Here is a 27,891-nt window from a genome sequence, read left to right as displayed (position 1 = left end):
CTTCTGTACACAAGTGCAAGTCTGTAAGTGTTCATATCATCATAGGCAGCCAACAAGATGTAAACGACACAATAAATGTCTTCTCTCCTCTTAATGGTGAGACCACGCTGGCCAAAGGATGTTGAACTGAATTTTGATGATTTAAATTAGATAGTTTTTAAAGGTACAAATTAATCTACATCGTTAAAATTTAATTAGAACAGTCCAAAACTACAATAAAGATATAATGAAGAGAAACCAACTCCAAACCAACATCGAGCTGGGTTTCATCTCAATTTTTTTAGCACCTTTCTGAAATAAACATCAATTATCTTTTTTGGTGACAATATCAAGTGTCTTTGACCAAACATAGAACGAGATCTTGACGATGTTTATGGTTTTATGCTATTTAACAACATAATGAGGAAATTTATGGCAAGAACAAAATCCATACCTAAGTCAAAACATGGTATTTCAAAGCATAGCTCAACCACACTACCATGATGCTATATCTTCTGCATGGCAGACCACTGAATAGGAGAGATTACAGTAACCAAGAAGGAAGATCCTCACAAATTAGAAAGTATTAACGTTACATCCTCAGTACAGGAAATATTCAAAAGGAAACATTCATTTGAAGTCTGACATTTTCTCTGAATTTACATGGTAGAAGTGTCTTAACTTGATTTATCCAGTAAAAAGTTGCAACATAGTCAACTTATCAAGACTTTGAAGTATGAAATAATACATATAGCAAGAGAATGACAACACATCACCAAGGGGCATCTGACCCCTCTCTAACCGACGGAGACCTAGAACTCATGCTTCCATCTCTACCAAACCTTGATACACTTCTAACACTTCTAGGAGTATTCATAGCAGGACTAGAACCACGATAACTAGCCCGAAGTGTTTCATCAACAGAGGATGAAGATTTGGCAATAGCATTCCTCACAAACTTCTGTGCAGCAGGAGAAAGAGTCCGAACATTTGGACTAGCACTTCCACCTCTAACTGGTGATGGCAACGGAGGCTTATGAAACATCTTTGACCTTTCCCTCAGCTTACGTGCAGCCTCCCTAGAAAGAGAGTGAGCCTTTTCATCTCTTGCTGGTGCAGAAGGAATCTTATAATGAGGTCCATCAGCACTGCCACCAATATCAATTGGCGTATCCTCTGGATCCAACCTCAGTGGGGTCCCTTCAATTTCACCCCAAGTAATAAATGGGGACTCAGTGACTCCTGGAGCAGGAGATGGTGTCCTTACAAAGCTATAACCATTATCAGCTTTCTTTCCAGATTCAAGATAGAATGGATTTGGAGTCTTCCTTAAATCTTCCAAATCATACTTCTTTAATTTCTCCCCTTCTCTATCTGATATAGGAACTGGAGTTGCACCAGCAACAGGGGTATAAAGCACCTCAAGAGTTCCCTCGTCATTTGGCTTAGATTCCATCATTTTACCATGAAATCTTGTATTTGAACGATTAATCTCCTTTGTCAAGCCTTTCATCCTTACGGCCCTTTCCTCTTCAGTCAGAGGGGCTTCCCCACGATCAGTTGGATGGTACATCAACAGATTTTTTGCTGTATACTTCCACCCATCTAAAGTACTTGGGGGCTGATCAGACGTCCCAAATCCATCTGTTATCCTATCCCTCTTTGCATCCTCAATAGCGGCAACATGTTCCTTCTCCCCTTCTGTCAGGTACCCAAATCTCTCCTTCCTCTTCCTATTTACTTTCTCCAAAATATTAGAAAAACTATAATTGTCCTCACTCGTATACCTCTTAAGAAACTGATCCAGGCTAAGCGATGTATCCACCCCACCGCCTTCCTCGCTAGGCTGACCCCCATCAGATGCTTCACCATTCGTAAAACCCGGTGTTCTCGGGGTTTTGCCATCAAATTCATCAAAAGGAGTAAAGTTTCTAACAAAAGTAGAACCAGGCGTTTGCGTTCTACCATCAGCGTTAGAATTATTTACCTTCCGTCCACGGCGCTCCATGATCTTCAACTGGGCATCACGAATCTGAACCGGATCGCCAGTCTTGATTGCTTCGAGCCAGTCAAGGCGATCCCTAAGCTTGGAAATATCAGGGAAGAAGTCGCGCTCGATGATCTTCTCGATGGCGGCAACATACGTATCCTCATCGAGGACGGCTTGGTTCTTGCGAGGGATCTTAGGAGTGATTTCAGAGGATGAATCATTGGGGTTTTGCACAGAAACTTGGGAAAGAGAAGGAGAGGGAGAAGAGATATGGAGAGGGGAGTGGCCTGGAGATAGAAGCATAACTGTTGAGAATTGGGGCTAAGATTAGGATTAGGGTTTTCAGAAAAGCAAATGTTTAAGAGATGAGATTTTTCGAAGAGAAGGAAAGATTGAATTGGAGAGGAAGTTGGAGATTGGCTGTACGCGGAAAGTTCAATAGGACGCTTAGGGTTGGGTTTCAGCAGAAAACCGCGTGCTCATCCTCATGAATTACAAGTTTTCAGGTCAGGGAAAGAAAGGAGAACAATAATAACTAGGATAAAAGAGTCACGAAAATTAAAAAATTAGCGGTGTTTAGAAAGTTTAATATGTTGTAAATAAAGAAGAAGAACAGAGAAGAAAGAATATCAATAAGAGAGAGTATTTCTCTTTCTATTCAATAGGGTACTGAATACATTGTACATGGCCTCTATTTATAGGCACGGCTTTACATCTTTGATAGAATCTACAGATATAAAGATAATTGCAGATAATGGGGATAATGGGAGTTACTGAAGATATTGGGAGATAAGGGAGATAATGATAGATACATGGACATCCATAAAGATATTATATTCATAACACTCCCCCTTGGATGTCCATAACTAAATATGTGCCTCGTTAAAAAACTTCTACTAAGAAAACCCTGTGGGACAAAACCTAGTAAAAGAAAAAGAGTGCAACATTTATTGATATATATTTCATAGTGCTGCCTCGTTAAAAACCTTGCCAGGAAAACCCAATGGGAAAAACCATAGACAAGGAAAAAAAGAGTACAGCATACATTTACTCCCCCTCTTGACAATGTCAGTTGATATCTCTGAGTCTACGAAGTCCAATGTCATGAACAAGTCTCTCGAACGTTGTGGCTGGAAGTGATTTGGTGAATAGGTCTGCTAAATTTTCGCTGGAACGAATTTGTTGGATATTGACTTCACCATCCTTTTGAAGATCACGAGTGAAGAAGAATTTTGGGGAGATATGCTTTGTTCTGTCTCCTTTGATATACCCTTCTTTTAGTTGGGTAATACATGCAGTATTATCTTCGTACAGTATTGTTGGGATCATTTTACCAGAAGACAAGCCACAAGTAGTTCGTATGTGATGTATTAAGGACCTTAACCATACACATTCTCGACTTGTTTCATGCATTGCTAGAATCTCCGCATGGTTAGATGATGTGGCTGATATAGTTTGTTTCATAGATCGCCATGAAATGGCTGTACCGCCACATGTGAATACATAGCCAGTTTGTGATTTACCAACATGTGGGTCAGACTGAAATCCAGCATCTGCATAGCCAACAAGATCGGTCTTGGATGCATTCGAATAAAATAATCCCATATCCATTGTACCCTTAAGATAACGAAGGATATGTTTAACTCCATTCCAATGCCTTCGTGTTGGTGAAGAACTATATCTTGCAAGTAAGTTGACTGCAAATGATATATCAGGTCGTGTATGATTAGCAAGATACATTAGTGCTCCAATTGCACTAAGATATGGTACTTCTGGACCAAGTAGCTCTTCATCACCTTTTTCCCCGATTTCTCGAGGTCTAAAAGGGTCCTTATCCACCTCCAAAGATCTTACAACCATTGGAGTACATAATGGATGTGATTTATCCATATAAAAACGTTCTAGGATCCTTTTTTTATAAGTTTCTTGATATACAAAAATTCCATTTTTCAAATACTCAATTTGTAATCCAAGGCAAAATTTTGTTCTTCCTAGATCCTTTATTTCAAATTCTTTCTTTAGGCAATTCACTGCCTTTTCAAGCTCTTTAGGAGTTCCAATAATATTTATATCATCAACATACACAGCGATTATAACAAACTCATTTCCTGATCTTTTCATAAAAATACATGGGCATATTGCATCATTTTTATATCCTTCCCTCAATAGATACTCACTAAGCCTATTATACCACATTCGCCCTGATTGCTTTAATCCATATAGGGATTTGTTTAACTTAATTGAGTATCGTTCTCGAGAGTTTGAATTGTGTGCTTCTGGCAATTTCAGCCCTTCAGGGAGTCTCATATAAATGTCATTGTCAAGTGAGCCATACAGATAGGCTGTAACAACATCCATTAGATGTAAATTGAGCCCTTTATTTACTGCGAGGCTAATCAAGTATCGAAAAGTAGTTGTATCCACTACTGGTGAATAAGTTTCTTCAAAATCGATACCAGGTCTTTGTGTAAATCCTTGAGCAACGAGTCGTGCTTTGTATCTTATGATTTCACCCTTTTCATTTCTCTTTCGCACAAAAACCCATTTATATCCAACCGGTTTTACATCTTCAGGTGTAAGGACTACTGGTCCAAAAACTTTTCGCTGTTCTAGCGATTTTAATTCTGCCTCAATTGCATTTTTCCATTTTGGCCAATCCTTTCTTTGTTTACATTCACTAATTGACTTTGGCTCATGATCCTCATTATCATTCATCACATCGAGCGCTACATTATAAGAGAAAATATCATCAACGTCGACTTCACTTCGGTCCCATCGTATCCCATTCATAACATAATTAATTGAGATCTCATCATTTTCACATATTTCAGGTACCTGACTTTCACTGAGAATTGGGACGTTAGCGTTGTCTGATGACTCTTCTGGAGTTGCTAACTTTTCTAAATTATTCTCGACTAGGCCATCTATACTTTTAACTCCTTTTTTCTTTCGAGGATTTTTATCTTTGGAGCCGATGGGCCTGCCACGCTTCATGCGTGCTTTAGAATCATTCACAATTGGTTGTCCATCAGGGACATCAATTTTAATAGGAGCATTAACAGCTGGAATATGTGATTTTGTTACTCTCTTCGGGTCAGTAAATGCATCTGGTAATTGATTTGCTAAACTTTGTAAATTGACTATCTTTTGAACTTCCAGTTCACATTCTTTTGTGCGAGGATCAAGATGAGACAGTGATAATTCTTTCCAGCTAATGTCCTTTTCCAACTTCTTATTTTCTCCCCTCATTGTTGGAAAAACTGACTCATCAAAATGACAATCGGCAAATCGAGCTGTGAACAAATCTCCTGTTGAGGGTTCTAGATATTTTATTATAGTGGGAGATTCATATCCAATATATATTCCCATCCTTCTTTGAGGCCCCATCTTGGTACGTTGTGGGGGAGCAATTGGAACATGTACAGCACATCCAAAGGTTCTTAGATGGGAAATATTTGGTTCATGACCAAAAACCACTTGTAAAGGGGAGGACTTGAGATAACTTGTTGGCCTGATGCGAATTAACACTGCTGCATGCAAAATTGCATGTCCCCAAGCAGAAATTGGGAGATTTGATCTCATAAGTAATGGTCTTGCAATTAATTGTAAACGTTTGATTAATGATTCTGCAAGTCCATTTTGTGTGTGCACATGAGCCACAGGATGTTCAACATCAATCCCAAGAGACATACAATAATCATTGAAAGCTTGTGAAGTAAATTCACCAGCATTATCAAGACGTATTTTCTTGATAGGAAAATCAGGGAAATGTGCTCTTAATCTAATTAATTGAGCCAATAATCTTGCGAACGCCAGGTTACGCGAAGATAATAAACAGACATGCGACCATCTTGTTGATGCATCAATTAGAACCATAAAATATCTAAATGGTCCGCATGCTGGATGTATCGGTCCACAAATATCTCCCTGTATGCGTTCTAGAAAAGTGAGAGGCTCACTTTTTAGTTTTCCTGGTGATGGCCGAACAATTAACTTTCCCTTGGAACATGCATTACATGAGAAAACATTGGATTGTGGTATTTGTTGACTTTTCAATGAATGTCCACATGAATTCTCAATTATTTTTCGCATCATAATTGTCCCGGGATGGCCTAACCGGTCATGCCAAACATTAAATTTGTTATCATTTACAAACTTCTGGTTTATAATGATGTGTACTTCAATTGTACTAATAATTGTATAGTACAAGCCAGAAGAAAATGCAGGCAATCTTTCTAGTGTGCATTTTTTACCTGAGGTTGACTTTGTAATAGCAAGATATTCTTGATTTTCCTCAATTGTTGTTTCGATATGGTATCCATTCTTGCGGATATCCTTAAAACTCAACAAATTTCTTTTAGACTTAGTTGAGTAAAATGCACTATCAATGTATAATATTGTTCCTCCAGGTAACAATATATTGGCTTTTCCGGAGCCTTCAATCAGTTTTGCACTTCCAGATATAGTCTGAACGTTGGCTTCTTGCATTACCAAAGAAGAGAAATACTTTTTATTTCTAAGTATTGTATGAGTTGTTGCACTGTCAACAAGACATAAATCTTCATGATTGACGTCAATAGGAGCCATTCTTCGTTACAAGGAACATAGTCAAGAGAGGGAGGAAGAAACAAAATTAATAAAAGGAAAATACTCGTAATTTTATTAATTTGGAAAGATAACAACATTGAAAGTAGAAACTTTATAAAAGAAGATGAAAAAGAAGGAAAAAAAATCATAGAAATTTAACTTCACTAAAACAATTTATTGTTGAACATTCCCATCACCAATCAGGTGATCAATCTTTCCATTAGGATCAGCAAAGAAATCAGCAATATCCAAATGAGTGACATCCATGTTGCCATAATCAAAATCGCCCTCTTCATCAACAAAATTGGTTTCTACCCTTGGCATTTTGCCGTTGCCTTTACTTTTATTTTTAAGCGATTCTTGATAAAGGTCAACCAAATGTTTCGGTGTACGACAAGTACGTGACCAATGACCATTCCCACCACAACGATAACACGAGTCTTCAGAGTGGTTATTACTTCCACTAGTTTTTCTCTTGCGATTCTCATCATTCTTTGTCCTCTTTGAATAGGAATTTGAACCACCTCGATTATGACCACGACCACGTCCACGGTCAATGCGACGGCCTCGTGCACGTCCATGTCCTCGTCCACGACCACGTGTTGGTCCATTTACTACTACATTCGCTTCAGGGAATGGAGTGGAGCCGGTTGGACGGGATTCATGATTTTTCATTAGAAGCTCATTATTTTGCTCAGCTACAAGAAGGCATGAAATAAGTTCAGAATACTTTTTGAAGCCTTTTTCACGGTATTGCTGCTGCAGGAGCACATTGGATGCATGAAATGTGGAGAATGTTTTCTCCAACATGTCTTCATCAGTGACTTTTTCTCCACATAATTTCAGTTGAGAACTGATTCTAAATATCGCAGAATTATACTCACTAACAGATTTAAAATCTTGTAGACGCAAGTGCATCCATTCATAACGAGCTTTTGGGAGAATGACAGTTTTCTGGTGGTCATACCTTTCTTTCAAATTGTTCCAAAGTACGAGTGGGTCTTTAATGGTCAAATATTCCATTTTTAGTCCTTCATGTAAATGATGGCGTAAAAAGATCATAGCTTTAGCTTTTCTTGACTAGATGCCTTATTTTCTGCCTTAATTGTGTCTCCCAGACCATTGGCATTTAGGTGAATTTCCGCATCTAGTACCCAAGATAAGTAATTCTTCCCAGTAATGTCAAGAGCCACAAACTCAAGTTTTGTAAGGTTTGACATGATGGCACTACCACAAAAGAATATAATATTAAAAAAAAAAATTGTCATGTATGGAAATTACATTGCTCTTCGTTAATGAGAAGAAAAGAAAAATTATAAATTACCAAAAGAAAACAAATGAAGAGAAAATTTGAATGACTTCTGGTCATGAGTTAAAAATTATATGGCTTCTAGCCATATGTTAGAAAATTAAAATTATGGCTTCTGGCCATAAGGAAGAAAACAAAGTTTTATAGCTTCTGACTATAAAGTATAAAATAAAGTTTTTATGACTTCTGGCCATAAGAAAGAATAACAAAGTTTTATGGCTTCTAGCCATAAGAAAGGATAATAAAGTTTTATGGCTTCTGGTCATAAGAAAAGATAATAAAGTTTTATGGCTTCTGGCCATAAAGTAGAAAACAAAGTTTTATGGCTTCTGGCCATAAGAAGCAAAACAAAATTTTATGGCTTCTGGCCATAAGAAAGAATAATAAAGTTTTATGGCTTCTGGCTATAAGAAGCAAAACAAAGTTTTATGGCTTCTGGCCATAAAGTAGAAAACTTTAAACCATATAGCTTCAAGCCATTTAGGAAAAGAATGGAGAAAAGAAAAATACTCATAGTGTAGAATAGTATAGAAAAGTATAGAGGATAGACAATAAATCATGAAACATAATGTATAATAATAAGATCGGAATATTATACCTTTGTTAGAGCCCTCGTGCTGATAACGTGTTGTAAATAAAGAAGAAGAACAGAGAAGAAAGAATATCAATAAGAGAGAGTATTTCTCTTTCTATTCAATAGGGTACTGAATACATTGTACATGGCCTCTATTTATAGGCACGGCTTTACATCTTTGATAGAATCTACAGATATAAAGATAATTGCAGATAATGGGGATAATGGGAGTTACTGAAGATATTGGGAGATAAGGGAGATAATGATAGATACATGGACATCCATAAAGATATTATATTCATAACATAATAAGCATTTTTCAGAAATATTTTTCTGTAATTCGAAACAAACTCTTCTATATTTTTTTTTGGTATACAACCCACCAATAAGGTTTTCACATCGGCAACAGGATTCGAACTCACGACCTTGTGGGTTATGAGCCGATACCTTATCAACTAGACTAACTCTTATTAGTCATCTACATATTTATTTCGTATACCGTAAAAGTACTTCTCAAACCATAATTTTTGATATTATCCAAACATACATCGGTAACAAAAAGAAGTAATGAAGATTGAAGGGCTGATGGGCGACAAATCCTTTATTAAAAGTAGTGACATTAATTATCCTTCACCGAAAAAATTAATAAATATAAAATTAATTGTTACTGAAAAAATATTCTAAAATGTTCAATGTACTGAAAATTAATTTAACATGTTGAGATTTTCAATAAAAAATAAATTTAAAATGTGGAGAGGTACGCAAAAAAAAAAAAAGAAAGAAAGAAAAGATCTATGGGACTATATTTAGCTTGACCCTTTTATCTTCTATATCATTATTTATCAAAGCTAGCTAACATTTCGTTGGCCAAAAGAAAAAAAGCGCTAGCTAACATTTTCTCAAGTATTGGGACAAAAGCGTTTCAAGAATTAAGATTACACTTGAATTTTAATTTTTTTTAATGTATTTTTGAAGTAAGTTTCTGAATAAAATTATTCTAACTTAATTACAGAACGCCAATGAATTATACACTATTCATATTTTGTAAAAAATATTATGAAAAATTAATTATTAATTATTGGGAATAATTTTAAATTTCCAATCAACCAATTTATATAACTGCATATTTTAAGATGGGCTGCCAAGGTATACTAACTTTAATATTCTTAAATATTTTGGTTCTAATATTAGATTAATTTGATTTTTGTTGCTTAAGTATCATTTTTTTTTAATAATAATTTCATTATGCTGTCGGGAAAATTGGAAAATAATATATGAATGCTGCTCTAAAGTCACAGTTAAATGATTTTTATTTTTATTTACATGATTATTTTTAATGACAAAATTTATTAATCAATATACAAATAGTATGATATAAAATTATTTTTTCGGTACAATGGTATAATTTTTTTTTTGGTATAGGTGTCTTCGGAAGCAATGTTTAAGATACTGTCACACACTAAATATAAAAATCTTTTCTAATAAAAATTCAAATCTTAATTCAGTATATTATAAGAGACTAGCCTCTCGTACTAAATTCTAATCTTTGATATGAAATTATTTCTTGTTTTGGTACACATGAAATTATTTATGACCAACAAATAGGAGCCCCAAGGTGTATTAAAAAAAAAAAAAGGAGCCCCAAGCGGCTTGAAGCCCAAGAACATGTGAAGAGGGCCACAGGTTTAGGTCCACTAAGGGTATGTGTTGTCCAAAAAACCAAAGCAAGAAGCATCCAATCGAGGCGTCTGACAAATCAAAGCACAGAGAGATCATATTCTCTATGATACTCACTTGGGAGTGGACTTTTTCTCCTTCGGCATCCCAAGTTTCCTTTTCTTGGTAAAATAAGGAATTTATACATGTTGGACTTTCTTTCATTATTCCAAACTTGAAAAGCCAAACCAAACCCACAACAAGGAGCATGTTCTTATTATGCTTCTTCTTCCCTCCACCCACTCCCTCACTCACTCTTCTTCCCATCTCCACGCATGCTTGATTTCTGATTCTGCTAAATTCCTCCTCCAGGTAATGATTTCCCCTGTATCCTTAGGGTTTTTGGGCTTTATTTCAGCTCACAAATGGAGGGTTTATTCTTTTTTCAAGCTCCTTTATGTGTTTTTCTATAATTTGACTGGAATTGCTCTTGCTTTGCTTTGTCCTAGAAATTGAATTTTGTTGTTGATTTGTTGCGGTAATCAAGCTATCAAGTTGTGGGTGTTTGAAAATTCTGAGAGAAGGTGGAAAAGTGATTGTTTTTTAATCTTTGAATTGTTGTTATACAAGACCTTGATTATGAAAATCTGTATTCCTGCTCGTCTTGAAATATAAAGCAGAAAATTAAGGCGTAGCGAAACGCGCTGGGTCTGCTTGGGTTAGTCTTAGACAAGAAGTGGAAAAAAGCCTGTAGAGTTTTGTCTGCGTATCAAGAAAGTGTAATATTTGGAATTCAATGCAAATAATATCAGAAAGGTGCGGGGAATCGAATTTTGGTTTAGAATTTGAACTTGTTTTTATCTGAACACATGTATTTCTATGTATACACGCTGTTACAGTCAACTTTGAATGCTTGGGATAAAACTTCTAATAATATTTGCTACAGTAACTGGGAAAAGAAGCATCACTTCCAGGATCTTCAATCTTTGTGAACAAGCCTAGGCCTTTTCTCCTTTTTATTAATCCGTTGATCAACATCTTATATATGTGCATCAGATGAATGGTGATTTGATTAATTGACTAATTACTATGCAACTCATGTCAGACTAAACCACCACCAATTATACGACAAAGAATGCTTAATGCAGCATTGACATGAGTATACAAGTCATTTGGAAAACGAGATTTTCTGGCAATCCATGTATTTCTAGCATATCACTCTTGAGTTCTTGATGACTTTACTACATGGTCATTGTAGCTCATAATGCACTTGCAGTGACTAGTGCTAAAAAATGCTATAGTGTAGCACCTAGGATTGTGCAGGCCAAATGGGAAAAGAGCTTGCAATTCTCATTAACTTATATAGAATAATTCATAATGATTAGTGATTAATACACATTAAAAAGCAAAACTCATATCAGCATAATAGTCAGCCATTAATTGCAACATCAAGTGCTAAAGTCATAAGATACACAAGTGTGACCCAGATGGAGTCTGAGCTATACGCTAAGAAAACTTCTTCATTTTCTATTTGATCAAATGCCATATCACCTTAACAGTCATCAGTAGGAAAACAGTCGATTTCCTTTTCAACTTCTGAGGAAGTTCGTGGAGATGGTTTGACAAGAAAGTTAGGTCATGGCGGTGGATACAGAGCATGAACTGCTGGTAGAGGACAACAGGAATTTTTGGCAACTGCCAGTGACGGGTGAAAGTTGGATCAAGAAATGCTAGGGTTGGGTCTCTTAAAAGTGAATTAAACTAGTATCCCTAATCTTGCTTTAGGGCATATAGCATGCACTACAACAAACAGAAAAATAGCACTTTGATGGAGCTGAAGATTCAGAGCAGATTTACAAATCATTTCCTAGGGCCTATAGCAGAATTTATGGGAAGGGAAATGGTATAGGAAAGAGCAATTCCAGTGGATAAGAGTATTAACCTAAGGTTCCTGACTGTAAGGTAAAGGAAGTGGAATATGAGTAGGGAGTAGGTGCAGTTAAGGGTATGTTTAGTCTTTTGTAACACTTTCTTTAAATCTTCTCTTTCATCCTGGGAGAATTAAGTTGTCTTTTGGACATTGAGGGTCTGTTTGGCTCAATGAGAGGAAGGGGAGGGGAGGAGAGTGGAAGGATTTTAATATTACCTTATTTGGATTTATAAAAGAAGAGGGGAGGGGAGGAGTTTTAATATTACCTTGTTTGGTTCATGAGGGGAGGGGAGGGAAAAATATTTTGACATAGACAATTTTGCCCTTATTTTATTTAAGATTATTTTTTCAAATTTTATAGAATGTTTAATAAAATAGAATTGTAAATAACATTTAATATATTGAGCAATACTTATACCGAAATTCTAATATACTCTGGAGCGTGAAGAATTATTGAAAAGAAGACTGAAGTAATGTTCAGTCACAACTTGTACTGTATTCCATTTTTTAATGCAATCTTTGGTCATGCAAAGGAAAGAGCAGTATCTGGGGACAAGAAGAAAAGAATTTAGGGTAGTATAGGGATATTAAAAATAAATATGGGTATAATAGTCACAATATGGCAAAATATTGCTCTTTCTTTCCAAATCCCCTCAATTTTGGAGGGGAGGAAAAATTTTCTCTTCCCTCCTAAAATTTGTATGTTTCCAAACAAGGCGAAATGATTAATATTCTTCCCCCTCCCTCCCCTCCACTCCCCTCCACTCCACTCCACTCCACTCCAAATGCCTCATACCAAACGCACCCTGAGAGTGGTGAGGAGAATTCTGGCCTCTCGAATGTTAGGTTGGGGCAGGGAAAGATCATATTTCTTTGTCATTTTTGCATTCCGTGTTAGTGTGTTAGTGATTTCTAACATATTTAGTGCACTTTCTTTTGTATCCAATAGAATGTATCATCAATTTGAGTGAGTTCTTGTACTGTAACACTCTTCTTCTCTTCGGGGAGAAGAGTATTTTTATATTTAATATCAATTCAATGTTGGATATCTACTACTTCCGATCTTTAATATAAGATCTAATTGACTAATTTGGAGAGATTAAGGATGTTACTAAATTACTTAATTATAGCATATGTTATATGATATCTCTAAAATATTTATGTGTATCATTAGATTATATGTCAATTTATAAGTGAAGCAAATTAATTTGGAGAAAAACAATAAATGTAAATACTTTAAAGTAATTTAGTAATTTTTTTAATCTCCCTAAATTAGTCAACTGGGGTTTTATATTAGGGACCAGAGGTAGTACTATTTTGCTTGGGTTCTATCACACTGGTGGCATGATGATAGCCGGGCTACATGAAACTTGCGAGGCTATACAAGTCGCAGCTATTGATAACTATGGTTTGTTACTAGAAATGGCTGATGAGTGATAAAGTTCCCTAAGTTGTATGAAATGCATAACTTAAAGTTTCAACTTAATAATTGCTGGATTGATAACTTTACTGATAGCATTGCATCCAAATTTGTGCTTATTCTAATTAGTTATTCAAATATGTCTTGCATATGTACTCTACCAGCACATTGATTTTGTTCAAGTCCACCACTGAAGACATTTATGGAAACATATAGTTCATCTGGATCTTTCTGCTTCTGATATAAAAGAGGTGCACATGGTTTCTTCAGACAAAAGTGCTGATCGCAATGTTTCTTCTGATAAATTGCATCAGAGGCTGAGTTCTCAAAGCGATATTACTGTGTCACAAGAGACTTGTGATGATAAAATTGATTCATCCAACCCGGAGGAAGCAAGAAGAATTTCTTCTGTTGCAACTGAGAAAGAAGTGCAGGATTCTGATGCTACCCCTGATGCTCTGCAATCAGATCAAGAAGGAAGTGCATGTACCTCACCACTGCAGAGACCTGTGCAGAGTCCTAATACTGATTATCGCCCATTGCAATCTAGAGAGGAAAGACCACCTGTTATATGTGAAAAGATATCAAAAGACAGTGTAGCCGAAAAAGGAGTGTGGGATTCTGATGCTTCTGCCAATGCACGGAAATCAGAGCAATGGAGCATATGCTCTTTACCACATGTGGAACCCTTGCAGAGTACTAGCACTATTCCACGTGCATTGCACGGTGGTCAGGGTGGTCCCTCTATAGCACGTGAAAAAGTCTCCAAGGATGGATATAACTGGAGAAAATATGGCCAGAAAAATGTTAAGGGCAATGAATATGTAAGGAGCTATTACAAGTGCACACATTCCAACTGCCCAGCGAAGAAGCAATTGGAGCAGTCAAATAACGGACAAATTACAGATACCATTTGCATTGGTCAGCATAATCATCCTCAAGTGAACAGTCCACGAGCTGTCGAAGAAAAATCAAATAAGCCCTCTCTAGCCAACATGGAAGGTAAGAAGCTAACTTTTCTTGTATTTGAGTTTGTATCCTTCACAAAGTTACTGATTGTTTTCTGGCATCCTTGATGAAGACAAAACATCCATTGGGCATGGATGTGTGCCTCAACCGAACAAGTCTCTAGAAACTCATCCAGTTTCAACAGTTTCCACGGTTGATGAGGTCAAAGCTGCACCTTTACAGTCGACTAGAACAAGGGATGAGGTTCTTGCCAATGAGGATCCTGAGTCAAACGCCTGTACAATATTGCGCCACCTACTTTTACAGCCATTTGAATTGATATATCATATATATGATGTCTAACTTTTCTGTTACTCACAAATTTAATATCAAACAGGAAGAAAAACATTAGCAATGCTGATGCCTCTGGGGCTGAGAAGTCAGTTGGTGAATCTCGTTATGTCGTTCAGACTTCAAGTGAGGTTGATTTTATTAATGATGGATACCGTTGGCGCAAGTACGGGCAGAAACTGGTAAAAGGAAATCCAAATCCAAGGTAGAGGTTTGGCTTTATTTGAGATTTACCTAATCATTTTGCCTACTTTCGTTGTGCTAGCTGGTTGTGAATATATCTTAGTGCTTCATTGCTGCCAACCTGAATCCCTTTCATTTCAAATTCATATCATTGCCCACTATTTACTTATTGCCAACCATATAGTTTTTATTATGTATCACTCAAACTGTATTCCTTCTATACTTTTTTGTGGCATTGCCATATATGACAAATTCTGCGTTATATCCTATCGTTCTCTAGCTTTCTATGTTTATATTCATGAAAAATAACATCAGATTTCCTCATGTAAAAGGAGAAATGACCTTGTATCATTAATATTTGTTCTGCGCTGTATCCTTATGTACTAGGAGCATTCTATTGTTCATCAGAATTTGCTCCATCTCATTACAATTGTTGTTATTGCTTTTCCAATTTGGCAAGCGAATTGTCGTAGTTTGACTGTTAGTTCAATTAATCTATTAGATACACAAGGATGTGATTTCTTTGAAATTCTGAACGTGGATTCTTTTTGCCCCCATACATAGATAACTTCTAACAAATGTCCGTGTTCTTTTTCTTGGCAGCGTTTGGATAATGGTTTTTCTATATTCGGTTGTCCCCATATTTCAACTTAGCTGGAATCCAAGGGTTCCTTATATATTCCTATTTTCATTTTACGTGTTTATTTCTCCCACACACTTTTTCTCTGTTTTTTCGTCTATTAGTTTGTTTCCCCTGTTCTTTTGGTTCAAAATTTTGGAATTTTTTGTAGAAAGTAAAACTTATAAACAATTGCTATCAAATTCTTAAATATAAACATGACATGAAGACATAGCTTTACAGCTCAAGATCATATATGTTGGATTTCTTAAAAATATCCTAAGCATGTGTTTTGTTCAAAAACTCTTAATTGCACATGCGGATTTTTATTTAGTTCTTGTCCAAAGCTTCACTTGTCAATATAAGGTTTAGCTGTTCTTTGTCCCCCATTTCCTTTATTGGGAAAAAAGGCCTCTAACAAGAATTGGGAAGTGTGGCTGTCAGCAAAACCTATCAAGTTATAGACATATTGTTCACAATTGTTTTCAGATGCTAATTTGCTGTGTTGTGAGCTGACCTGGAAATCTAGATACATTGATTATGGTTATATGTAATTGGGAGTTTGTGACACTGCATTCACACTCTTCCAGAAGTTATTACCGGTGCTCGAGTCCTGGATGCCCTGTCAAAAAGCATGTGGAAAGGGCCTCTCATGATCAAAAAATTGTGATTACCACATATGAGGGACATCATGATCATGAAAGCCCCTCTGGAACGACTGTTATTCATAACGGAGCAGCAGATACTTCCACAACAATCATCGATAGTGACTCAGGAACCAAATCTGGGGAAAACTCTGTTGGTGTTAAACCGGCAGAACAACAGATTTGCTTGCACCTAGAAAGCAGGCCACGGGAGCAACCAAATGGTGAGCAAATTGCTAAGCCAAAGACTTGTGATATGGATGAATCTCAAGGGATCGCTACGGGAGTCTCTGAAAGCCCTTCAAGTGAGAGAGAACAAAATGGCAACACGGGCGCAGGAAATGATTCAGGCGTCCATGGTACCACGTGCCATTCAGGTTCTGAGCTTCCTTGTAGATTAAACAAACAGCAGAAAGAAGAGGTATCAGAAGAAAGTAAGTTAAACAAACGATCTGAACCTGATGCAGATCCTGTCCAAAGCTAAATTGGCAATGCTCTTCAAAGTTGAAGCTAGTTTACTGAGGACCAAAATAGCTGACAATAACATAGGTGATGCAGGAATAAGTTAAGTATTATATGGGATGATGATTGTTGTCTCTATTCTAACCTTTTGTTTTCGCTTGCACCCTCTTGCTCTCGTCTTAGAATTTGGAAAGGTTTACTAATAATATAAGGGGATATTACTACATTGGACATTACTTGTATACTACTATTTATATGGGATAAATAAGTGAAGGATGTACAAAATCTTGTGGATCTATCTTAGTTTTCATTTCCTTTTTTTTTTTCCCTTGACAATGTATTGTCAACTTTAGTAATGTGCAGTTGTTGTTGTTGGCATCCGGGATGAATTTCTAATGTGTCGTTTTAATGAGACAGATACAATGCCTTGCATAAATAAAGTCTTGAGATCAAAGGATGGTTCTTCCATTTGTTGGAAGTAGTTGTCTTCAAGTAGATTTTGATTTTGATTATCTCAACTTTAAAAGATACGTGTAATTTATGAGATTCACTTGAGAGATGAATCAGACTGAGTATCTAATTTTTAATATATCTTTTTTTTTTGCCGGAAGTAATTTTCAATATATCTAAGGTTACTTTCTTTCAATTGAAGCTGACTGATGCAAACTATTGGATGGGGTGGAGGGAATCAGAATTGATTGAGCAACTGGATGTCATATCAATGTTTCATATTAATAGTGTTTTTTATCACGTGGGGATAAGCGGCCCGGGGTTTAAATATTTGTGTTCGTTTTAGATTAGGGTGTGTTTGGATGAAACGAAACCGTGGTTTGGAAAAGTGATTCTGGAGAATAGATTCTGGGGAAAATAGATTCTGTGAAGAATAGATTTTGTAAAAAAGTGATTCTGAGAAGTGAGAGTGTTTGGATAGTTGTTATCAGAAGCACTTTTTATATATACAAATTACTAAAAAAAAACATAAGTTAATATGATAATTACAGAAAAAATAGATTTTATGATATATTTTAATTTGAAGGAATAAAATTGTTAATAATATGTTTTTTACCAACATAATTAATAATACATAGATAATATAATTAATAAATAATTAATGTGTATATATATTTATAAAATATAAGATTAAATATATTTATAAAAAATATGTTTATAAAAAAAATAACAAGATACATATCATATAGGCCCTCACACTCTCCCTTTTTTCTCCAAAAGCAAAAAAATTTTGTTTTTTCCAAAACCATGGTTTTGGAGTCAAAACCATGGTTTTGACCCAAAACCATGGTTTTGGTTTTTGGAGGGGCTGTTTGGGTAGATTATTCCCCAAACCATGGTTTGGATCCCCAAACCATAGTTTGGGGGTGTCACCCAAACACACCCTAAAACCAAGTTGAATTGAAAAATAATTTTACTCATTGCCTATATTTTCAAAGGACAATACGAATGTCCATTATATCAAGTACGTCCAGCTACACATGATTGTACTCTTTCAGTCCTTAATATAAGATTTATTTATCTAATTTGATTAGATTAAATAAGTTAGGTAAGTTAGTTAATTATAAGAAAAGTGACACATTTTTCCTAAAATACCATAATCACCTTTCTTAATATCTCCTCTCTCTCTCTCTTCTACTTGATTATGATTGAAGGAATATCCATAAGGGTAATTTAGAGAAAATTAATAAATATGAGAAATAGGTCTTATATTTAGGACCAAAACCAACTCAAGCATTAGGTCCTATATTAAGGACCGGAGGAGTATATTTTATTTTTAAAATATTAGCATTTAATAATATTTAATTAAATTCATATGAAACTAAAAAAAAACACAAGGTCATATATGATTAAAAAACTTGACATAATGAATATAAGGAATTTGATCTAAGTTTTTTCTATTTTCAAATTGTGTAAATTTACATATGCTGTTTCTTGTGTTTGCAGTTATAATTTTTAAGAATGATACTTACATCAAATTCTTTATATCTATTATGTCAAATTCTCTAATCATATATGATCATGTATCTTATTTTTGAAATATGATCATTTAATTATAAACCTATATGAAATTTTTAAAAAAAACACACACATGATTATGCGTAATTGAAGAATTTAATACAATAGATATAAAAATTTAACCCAAGTGTTTTTCGATCTTTAAACCAAGGAAAATAGTCTTAACTCCCTGCAAACTATAAATTTATGCTGACTGATCAAAGTCTACAAAATATATCATTTATACCAACATCAGTCGCTAATCAAATCCTACAAAATATATCATTTATACCAACATCAGTGAGCAGGGACCTGAAAAAACTACTACCTCCGGTTATTAATATAAAACTTCGTTTGACTTTTATTTTGATCCTAAATATAAGACCTCAACTCATTTTATTTCTCATATTTATCCTTTTTTTTCCTTCAAGATAATCCTTGTAATAATAGTAGTTCTAGCCAATAAACTTGATTAATAAGGATATTTAAAAAAATACAACACATTTATTACAAATAATTAACTTAAATTATCTTCTTAATTTTTCAAATTAGTCAATTAGCTCTTATATTTAGAATGGAGGTAGTATTATATTATCTTATTTCAATTATGGGTCAACATAATCTTTGGTCTATCAAATTTGCATGGCTTTCAATTTTATCCCTTGAGTTTTAAATCATAAATTTTGGTCCATCAAGAAGCAAAATAGTCCATATCTTTATTAAATTATAGGAATCAATGTTTTAGACAAAAAAAAAAAAACTTAAGGGACTAAAACATGGTTTGAAACTTAAAAGATTAAGCTCAAAATGAAGATACACTTGAGGGACCAATATTTGTATTAATCCTTCAATTAAAATCAAACTAAATGCCAACATAGGTTTTTCTTTTTTTTTATTTCTATTGGACGCAATTATATTCAAAACACTATTAGACACCAAATGTGGACCCTTCTCTCGACAAGATTTGAATATTGGTTAGTCATGTGAAGGACTAACTCCTTTCAGTTGACCTAGTCCTGTTGGTTTCTAGTATGTATTAGCCGAGACGATAGATATCCTAGCCGCTAATCAAAAGTATTAGGTTTGATTCTTGGGCATGGAAAATATTCTGGCTAAGAGACCCTTACCCCCTTAATGGATCTCAGTTGGGTCGGGTCAGATTAGTTGGGATTTTGATAATAGGATTTGGATACCAATAGTTCCATCATAACAAAAAAAAAAAAAAAAACTAAATCATTCAACACTGAGAATTATGGTGACACGTTACAAAATTCATTTTGGACTTAATTTTGATACGGTTTAAATAAACTAATTTTGTTTAAGTCATTTCTGAGGATTCTTCCTCATGGATCCGCATGTCAAATGAAGAGCCTAAATTTAATCAAAAACGTATTAAACAAATAAACGAAGACTCGGAAATGTGCACAAATTTTCTTTGGGTCAAATTCAAAAGGACCTACCACCTGAGGGAAGACCATGTCAACAGCCCAAATAGTCAATTCACAAACCAAACATTTCTTAAGAGTAAAGTCTACATATAATGGTTTCCCATGAAAAAGCAGTTCAAGCTAAGATTCAGAACAAATTTATTAATCTTCTATATTGGCTTGCTTAAGACATTCATATAAGTTTGGCCCCCTAAATTGTAAAATTCACATTTCATATTTATTTTTATTCGTATCTTTCTGTGTATTATAAGCTTTCATTTTCCTAAATAAATGAATTGGATTGAAAATCATTTTCAATCAAATAGAAATGACCATAAGCTTGTTTAAAGTCATATGATCAAAGTCCATTGGCAAAGTCACTGAAAAAGGTGATTGATTGGCATTAGACAAAAAAATTGTCCTTGATTTTCATCTAAATTGTCAAATCAACAAAGGGAAGAAACATGGAGATTTCTTATATGGTTGCTTTATATCTTTTAAATACATATAATAATGTACCAAATGACATCACTGGACTTCCCTTTAAGAAGAGATAATACTTCAAACTTTGAAGTTAATTCTCATTGTGATTTAACTTGTATCCATTCTGATAATAACTGCAATCCTTCAGTGACGATTTTCCCAGCCATGTAACTGGAGTGCTCAGAATTTCAGGGGCCAGAAAAAGGATCATGACATTTAAGAACAATATTGCTAAAAAAGAAAATGAAAACTAGCTATATTTTCAGATTTAACTTTTTGAAACAAGGAAAATGGGAAGAGTCATATTTGGTGTAACAGGGATTTGTACTATGCAGAGCAGAATAAGTAGACTCATCTGCACTTTTCTCAGATGATACTTGAGATTTTTAAGTGTTTGTTTTCGAGTTCTCTAATAAAAAACATGCCAAGTGGATTTTGTTTTCGGCTTCCTAAAGAAGCTCAACCACAAAATTGGGTGTTTCAGAACTTTCTCGACACTTGATGTGTTTATGGAGAACCCATAACAAGACACTTCAAAAAGAACTTCGCAGAATGCCCAGTTCTCACTTCCAAGCACAAGAAGCTACTAAATCTCTATTCATCCAACCCAGATAGAGAGCCCATCTCTTTCTTGAAGTGTATATCTATCAGAATAATTCTCAAGCAGCTTCTTAATGGTACTATTCACCAATGAGCTCAGAGGGTAAGGCGTGAAACCAGCCATTGCAAATCTGGCCCTCCACTTGCCGAGCACCTCGTGCCGCTCCCTCTCGACTCCTTCACAAGCTATGATGTTAACAACATCTCTCGCCAAGCAATGCTGCTCCACATTAATTCGCTCTTTGTGATCTCTGGGAAGAGTCACATCAATCGACTCGAACATAGCTTTGTAGTAGTCCAGAGCTTCGAGGAAGCGAGGGAGGAAAGGTGCAGTGTTTGTATTTGATTCTTGCTCAACAAGTGTCACCACCTTCGGAGACAAGCTCTTCACCAAGCGCAGCAGTCGATCACGGTGATTCTCGGTGCTGACACTTTCGTCAGGCATGTGATGTAGCATGAATGCGAAATTCACAGCGAGAGCCTCCCCTGGTCGAACCCCGAGATTATGCAGCTGAACATTACAGCCAGAGATAGCTGCAGCATGAAATTCAAATGGCACGTTGAATTTCTCAGCCAACTTTGATAGTCTCTTTCCCACTATGTTTAGTCCTCCTCCACGAGCATAAGCTGATGTAGAATCATCAATACCTGTAATTCGGATGTGGGGTGGTCCCCCAGGTCTAGCAGCAAAAGCCTGAATCAAAGTAATCCATTGGCTTCCCTGAGCAATTTGGAAATCAATAATATGAACTCTCTCCATCTTTCATAGCTTCAGCAATGGCTCCATTTGCAGACATGTAACCAAATTTGAAGTAGGGGCAGACCTCGTAAAGTATGTGCATATATGAGAGAAGCTCAACACTCGCCGGTTCTTTGCATCTTAAAGCCTTGTAGATTGAACTCCCCGAGGCAGACAATCGAGCTACAAGCCCTTCCAACATATATGCTCCCAACCTATGAATTGGTTCACCAGAAACTGACACCATTTGGCGTAATTCATCCATCAAACATTGAGCCATTAACAAATCATTATCTGAAACGGCTTTTGCACATGCGACTAGAACCTGTATCAGGTCCTTACTAGAAATTACCGCCATTGTTTGCCTCCAGCCATCCATTTCAGGCCAAAGAAAGTTAATTCCTTCCTTGATGGTGCTGTCATAGCTATCAATATTATCAGAGTCAGGGCCAAACATTACACTTTCCAGCTCTCGCAATTTGTGCTGGAAGCTATGCAAATCATCAGTTACACAGGAACCACTCATTGGAGAGCTGTAAGTATTGTCTGGAGACTGATGTTGATCAGATGGGTACGAGTATGATTTAGAATCTTGCTGCGAGATTGGGCTCCCACTAGGCGAGAAACTGACAGTTGAAGGCGAGTCATAAACATGGAAAATCCCAGTCGCAGAGGAGGACTCCAATGTGCAATAGAGTTCAGAAGAACATGGAGTAGAAAAGTGGGTCCCATGGCTTCTAATGTCATTTCCGTATAGCGCTTGATACTGCGGTAAGCAGTAGGCCTCAGTTTGTTGCATCAGTTGATAGTGCATGCTTGAACTTCTATGACGTTCGGATGCTTGCATTGTAAAAATAGATACCAGAGTATCAAATTAGTGTCTCTACTATAACAGAGTGACTGAAGCACCCGAACAATATTGGCAACCGGTTCTCATGACAATAAAACAGGAGGGCTTGAATTTTCTTTAACTATATCACGTTGATCTGTAATGAAGACGTCTGGATTATGCATAAACCATAGAAAATTATATGTACCATATCTGCAAAAGAAGAAAAAATCACAGAATCAGAATTATCATACCATCAGTTTCAGTTTTCCTACATTGTAAAGAAAAAGAAAGCTGAAGATGAAGTAGTCAGTTAGATACCAGTGAGCTTTGGCTTAGTGCCATCACAGTCATCTTCAAAATTGAAAGACCCAATCTATTCAGTTTGGCAGGAACATAAATGCAAAGATAGAATATTTTTCACGCCTTTAATTCATGAGAATAAATAGATCCGGTGTTTCGTAAAAAAAGTCTAATTTTTTCTTCCTTCTTCCGTGTATTATCAGCAAATTGACTCCCATACCAAACGTAGAATCTTCTTCTTGTTGTTGTTTATATTTTGAACGAGGACAAAGATAAAGGCTCAAGTCAAGTCAAGAACTAAAAAGTCCAAGAAACTTCAGAAAATGAACAATTCTACAAAATTTTCTTAGCAAAAGTGAGATAGACAAATAGAGAGAAAGAAAGAAAATTTCTTAGAAATTTGGAACAAACTGAACATGCAAGTCTACTTTCCAAAAAAATAAATTCAAAGATCAAACATCCAATGATTATATTTCATCGGCACGGCACTGACTAAAAAACCAATAAAATTTACCAGGCCCATTTCATTGCATAACATCGGAATCCCAGAATTCATTCTGAGCCAAAATTATCACTCCAAATAACCCCAGATTTACATTCATTTCTGGTGGAACGACACTTGCAGAAAGATTCTTAGCAAAATATGTCGCCAGATTCAATTAAGGCAACGCAGGATATCAAAGGTCTAGGCTACGTACTTTACTCAATTCAAATTGATTAAGCCGAAAGGAGAAGGCAAAAGATCCGCAAACCATAAAAAGTAAGTGCTTTTAATCTTAATTTCATAAAGAAACCAAATATTCCTAGCCAAAACCAGCTCTACAAGAACTGATATCCCATTTTACCAAAATAAAAATCGTATAACAAGCAAATAGGTTCATTGCAAATCATCCTCAACATGTAAAACCGATAAATTTTTCTTTAATGTAAGCAGAAGTTGACCCATTGGAGACAAGAATGGACACTACAATGTCGCATTCATTGCAAAAACGGGTCATTCAACAAAATTACAGAGCTCTCATTCCAGCCAAGAATCATTAGGGGAAAGAAGTTGAACGTTTCCTCACACCACAGAAACAGAGACACTGGCAGAAATCCAAAGAATTACCCAGAATTATCAAACCGTTTGAGAAAATGGGAATCTGAAACGGCAAAAGGAATTTTTTCTACAATTTTGCCAGAAAAAACACCCAGTTAAGCTGAAAAATTCTTACCCATCAATAGAAATCAATAGGTAGCAAAAATTCAAAGGGAACATGAAACTATGAAATGGGTTTGAGATGAAGGATATGTATGCGTTTGAAAATCAAATCAGTTTCTTACCATTGTGTAGTGGGATTCAAAGCTTGGAAATCCCCATGGAACAAGATTCTCTGTGGGCGCGTGGAGTACTGGAGTTGAGAGAGAGAGAGAGAGAAAGAGAAGTAAGTAGGGAACAACAAGATGAGGATTATATTTATCACACTGAAGAAAAGAAACAGAAACAGAAAAATTAAAAAATTAAAAAATTAAAATAGAACGCGTCATACTATCGTAATAAAATAGTACGTATATTAGAAAGGTGGGTACGTAGGTCTTCAAAACTCTTCTTGTTTCCTTTTTTTTTTTTTTTTGTGGCCTTCAGAGAGGAGTGTGTGTGTGTGTTCTAGACCAGCGTGTGAGCTAGTAGTGGCTGGCGTTCCCCTGTTTTTGCCTGGCCATGGCCAGCTCTGATGGTCTCAAGAAGGAAGTGGAACAGAGTTTCAAAGACCTAGTTCAACAGTGGCTTTTGGAGGAGGAACGTACAGCTCCGATACTAACACCAGAGCAAAATGCTATCATAGAGAAACTTCTCAAGTCCGATATTTCACACAATAACTAATGGCAGCAGCCCTAAAGCTCCACTGGAGATCGCAGGTTTAATTTCACTTGTAATCTCGTACCAATTTAGTACCTGATTCTCTAATCCAAGCTAGATCTTCCAAATGAGAGCCAGTGGCCTATATATGCATTGTTAAATGAAGCTAAGAGACATTATGGTGGGACGTTGGAAAACTAATTAGCTAGTTAAGGTTGATGAATTATTACCCAAGAAGAGCGATGAAGGGGGTGGCTTTGCTAGAATCAGCGTTCAAATTGATTTAACCATGCCAATTAAAGACCTTCTTCCTCCAAGCTCGATCGTTTTGAGTAATGTAGTTTATGAGGTTGTTGATGTGATATGATTATGGACATGGCAAGCTAGGAGGAGGAAGGAATGGCCGTTCATGTCCGCCGCCGCCGCCGGGAATATGAAAGATTTTAGAGATTGATCAAACAGTGACAATTACTTCTCATTTAAATCCTTATTTAGAACACATGACGTGTGTAACACACAATCCAGCTGTCTATTGCACAAGTATGTAATTATCCAGCTGTCGTGCTTAAATGGCGTTAAATTAGCTCATCTCGTCAGGAAAAAAAAAAAAGCACTCCTCCTCATCTTATTTATAGATCACTTACAACATATTTTATACGTATCAATAAAAATTTTAAATTTTATTAATTTTTATTTAAAATTTAATAATTTTTTAATTTATTCCTATTTAATATACAATATGTCACGTGAGAACAAAATCAACACAAGGATAAAATTGTACATTCATATAAAAACTTTATCTCTCTGTCTGATAAATAAGATCAATAATTTTTTTCCTCTCTACCCTATAAATATGATTAGAGCATGGTGTCATCCTTGGAACCCAGAAGACAAAAGAAAAATTAACTCGGTGACCTATCTGACCCAGCAAGTTACCTGAGTTGCGTCCGGGTTACACCGGTTTAAAACGATTTAGGCCGGGTTGGTTTCTTTCCGGTTTTAGATAAGAACCGGACCGGATGAGTGACCAGTTCATCGGTTTCCGGTCCAAACTGGCCGGTCCGGTCCGGGTTTTAATACCATGATTAAAGGAGTACACTAGTAGTATTGATCTAAGTATTCCACGTTGAAAATCATTACAATGTAATAATCACTGATTCACTGGCCATGCAATTTTACTTGTGAAGGAACGGAAGGCTCATAACATCTATGAGATTTTACATAATAACTTCTCATGACATTCTCTCTCATATGAATTTATGTGGGTTTTTTTTTTTTGCCAACTGAATTTATGTGGGTATTTGAATTAATTTATTTTAAATAATTTTAAGATTGTATGAAATAAATACATGGGGTGGTTTATCTCATAAAATGTAAAAGTGATTTTTTTGGTTAATTCCAAAGAGGCACATCTCTAAGATGATTCTTTTTTTCAACGTGACACGATGTATTATTAACAGTCTGATTGTATAATGCGTAACATTCAAGAGCAGTTAAGTTAAAAAGTCACTGCAAAAAGTTTTTAGTAGCAGCAAAAAGTCGTTGCAAGTTCATATCCTAATAACTGTCATTTTTTTTTTTTGACCAGCATCCTAATAACTGGCATTGATACTATAGAGTTACAGCTAGAAGTATAAGTTTATCAGTAACAACCATGATTGTCAAAAGTAAAAAATTTCACCACAGAAATTAATTCATTGCTAAAAGTATATTTGTAAAGGTGATAAATTGTCCTTTTAGAGTTGTCATTAGAATTTATTTTTAGCATAATGATCTAGACATGAAATGAATATAGGTAAAACATAAATCGTCGTGGGTATATATTTTCAATAATTTTTCCTTTAGTTTTTATAATTTATAATATTCAATGACATAGATGAGAACAACCAAAGAAATAATTAAGTCATCTAACCTTATAAGATTCATTACATAGTCAAAGCTGGGAATCACTATTATTTCTTTCTAATTTGAGCAATTATCAAAGAAGACTGACATGTGTGAGTGATAAATAACTTAGAAGGTGTTTGGATGGAAACCAAACCATGGTTTCAGAAGTAATTTTACGGTGTACGAGATAAATATGTGGAGGAATTTATCTCGATTTGCAGAAAAGTTCTTCTGAGAAGCACTTTTTAGGGTATCCAAACACCCTCTTAGTTGAACGTCTAATACTAACGAAGGGGAATCCATCTGTCAAATGTTCAAACATGTGATGCCCCAAGTGTTTGATTCTCATTAAGCCAGGTGGCACTTGTTAACTGGTCAAAAAAATCAACTAACAACGTTAAATGTTTAATGAACTATGTCATCTCATTTTGATCCTTCTTAAAAGCCTTTTAAAGTTCTTTCTATAGTAATGGCACAATATCCATATAAAATGTAATATGGTCCAGTTATATTTATGAAGAATATAATCATACATAGCAAAGCAGCTCGCAGCATAGAGGTTGGAAAGGTACTGTACAGAAGCATTTTTTTATATGTATGTGTTTGAGTGAGTGTATCTCTTGGATCTCCACGGAAAAGGAAAATGATATGGAGATTTATTATTGCAATAATTGAGTTACATTTATTTAATATAACTAAAATTAATCAGCTTTTGTTATCATAAAAAAAGTGGAGATTAATTGTTAGCCTCCGGTTTTTGAGTTTTGATTTGTGATATATATCAAATTTACGTAAACACTTGTAGAAATCATTAGTTTGTACTACCTCCGGTCCTTAATATAAGACTTTATTTGACTTTTATCTTAGTCTTAAATATAAGACCCCAATCCACTTTGTCTCTCATATTTATACATTTTTTTCAAAATAGTACTTTTAATAATGGTAGTTCTAGCCAATATACTTGATTAGTAAGGATATTTTAGGAAATACAACACCTATATGTAACAAATAACTAACTTAATTTGTTTCCTTAATTTTTTCAAATTAGTCAACTGACTCTTATATTTAGGACCGGAGGTAGTATCTGTATCTTTTTTTTCCCTCAGAAGAAACAAATATACACATTG

General features: G+C 35.4%; 4 protein-coding genes across 4 annotated transcripts; 1 reads left to right on the top strand and 3 right to left on the bottom strand.

Moving 5' to 3' along the window:
* Positions 1 to 426: 426 nt before the first annotated feature.
* LOC114733210 (splicing factor ESS-2 homolog) lies at positions 427 to 2,445 on the bottom strand. The gene has a single exon (XM_028920624.1). The coding sequence runs from the start codon at positions 2,270 to 2,272 to the stop codon at positions 752 to 754; it is 1,521 nt and encodes a 506-aa protein (XP_028776457.1). The 5' UTR covers positions 2,273 to 2,445; the 3' UTR covers positions 427 to 751.
* A 4,285-nt stretch (positions 2,446 to 6,730) lies between these two features.
* LOC114733212 (uncharacterized) lies at positions 6,731 to 7,579 on the bottom strand. The gene has a single exon (XM_028920625.1). The coding sequence runs from the start codon at positions 7,577 to 7,579 to the stop codon at positions 6,731 to 6,733; it is 849 nt and encodes a 282-aa protein (XP_028776458.1).
* Positions 7,580 to 10,239: 2,660 nt separating this feature from the next.
* LOC114733209 (WRKY transcription factor 1-like) lies at positions 10,240 to 17,030 on the top strand. The gene is made up of 5 exons (XM_028920623.1): positions 10,240 to 10,467; positions 13,610 to 14,447; positions 14,527 to 14,701; positions 14,767 to 14,949; positions 16,137 to 17,030. Exons 2-5 carry the CDS (start codon positions 13,703 to 13,705, stop codon positions 16,672 to 16,674), a joined length of 1,641 nt encoding a protein of 546 aa, XP_028776456.1. The 5' UTR covers positions 10,240 to 10,467; positions 13,610 to 13,702; the 3' UTR covers positions 16,675 to 17,030.
* Positions 17,031 to 21,103: 4,073 nt separating this feature from the next.
* LOC114733204 (scarecrow-like transcription factor PAT1) lies at positions 21,104 to 24,418 on the bottom strand. Its single transcript, XM_028920619.1, is given in 4 exon segments — positions 21,104 to 21,188; positions 21,191 to 21,927; positions 21,929 to 22,950; positions 24,364 to 24,418. Coding segments are annotated over 3 exon segments (1,620 nt in total). The 5' UTR covers positions 22,756 to 22,950; positions 24,364 to 24,418; the 3' UTR covers positions 21,104 to 21,132.
* Positions 24,419 to 27,891: the final 3,473 nt, after the last annotated feature.

Source organism: Neltuma alba, unplaced genomic scaffold, assembly GCF_004799145.2.
Source record: "Neltuma alba isolate B1F8T4 unplaced genomic scaffold, ASM479914v2 tig00012988_pilon, whole genome shotgun sequence".
NCBI lineage: Eukaryota > Viridiplantae > Streptophyta > Magnoliopsida > Fabales > Fabaceae > Neltuma > Neltuma alba.
Note: the sequence above shows the minus strand (reverse complement) of the source record. Positions and strands in the feature narration are given on the sequence as shown.

Bases quoted from the DNA above. Each gene is read 5' to 3' on its own strand.
- LOC114733210 (XM_028920624.1), bottom strand. From the start codon at position 2,272: ATGCTTCTATCTCCAGGCCACTCCCCTCTCCATATCTCTTCTCCCTCT.
- LOC114733212 (XM_028920625.1), bottom strand. From the start codon at position 7,579: ATGGAATATTTGACCATTAAAGACCCACTCGTACTTTGGAACAATTTG.
- LOC114733209 (XM_028920623.1), top strand. From the start codon at position 13,703: ATGGTTTCTTCAGACAAAAGTGCTGATCGCAATGTTTCTTCTGATAAA. The intron at 14,448-14,526 runs GTAAGAAGCTAA...TCCTTGATGAAG, and splicing joins CTCTCTAGCCAACATGGAAG to ACAAAACATCCATTGGGCAT. The intron at 14,950-16,136 runs GTAGAGGTTTGG...ACACTCTTCCAG, and splicing joins AAAGGAAATCCAAATCCAAG to AAGTTATTACCGGTGCTCGA.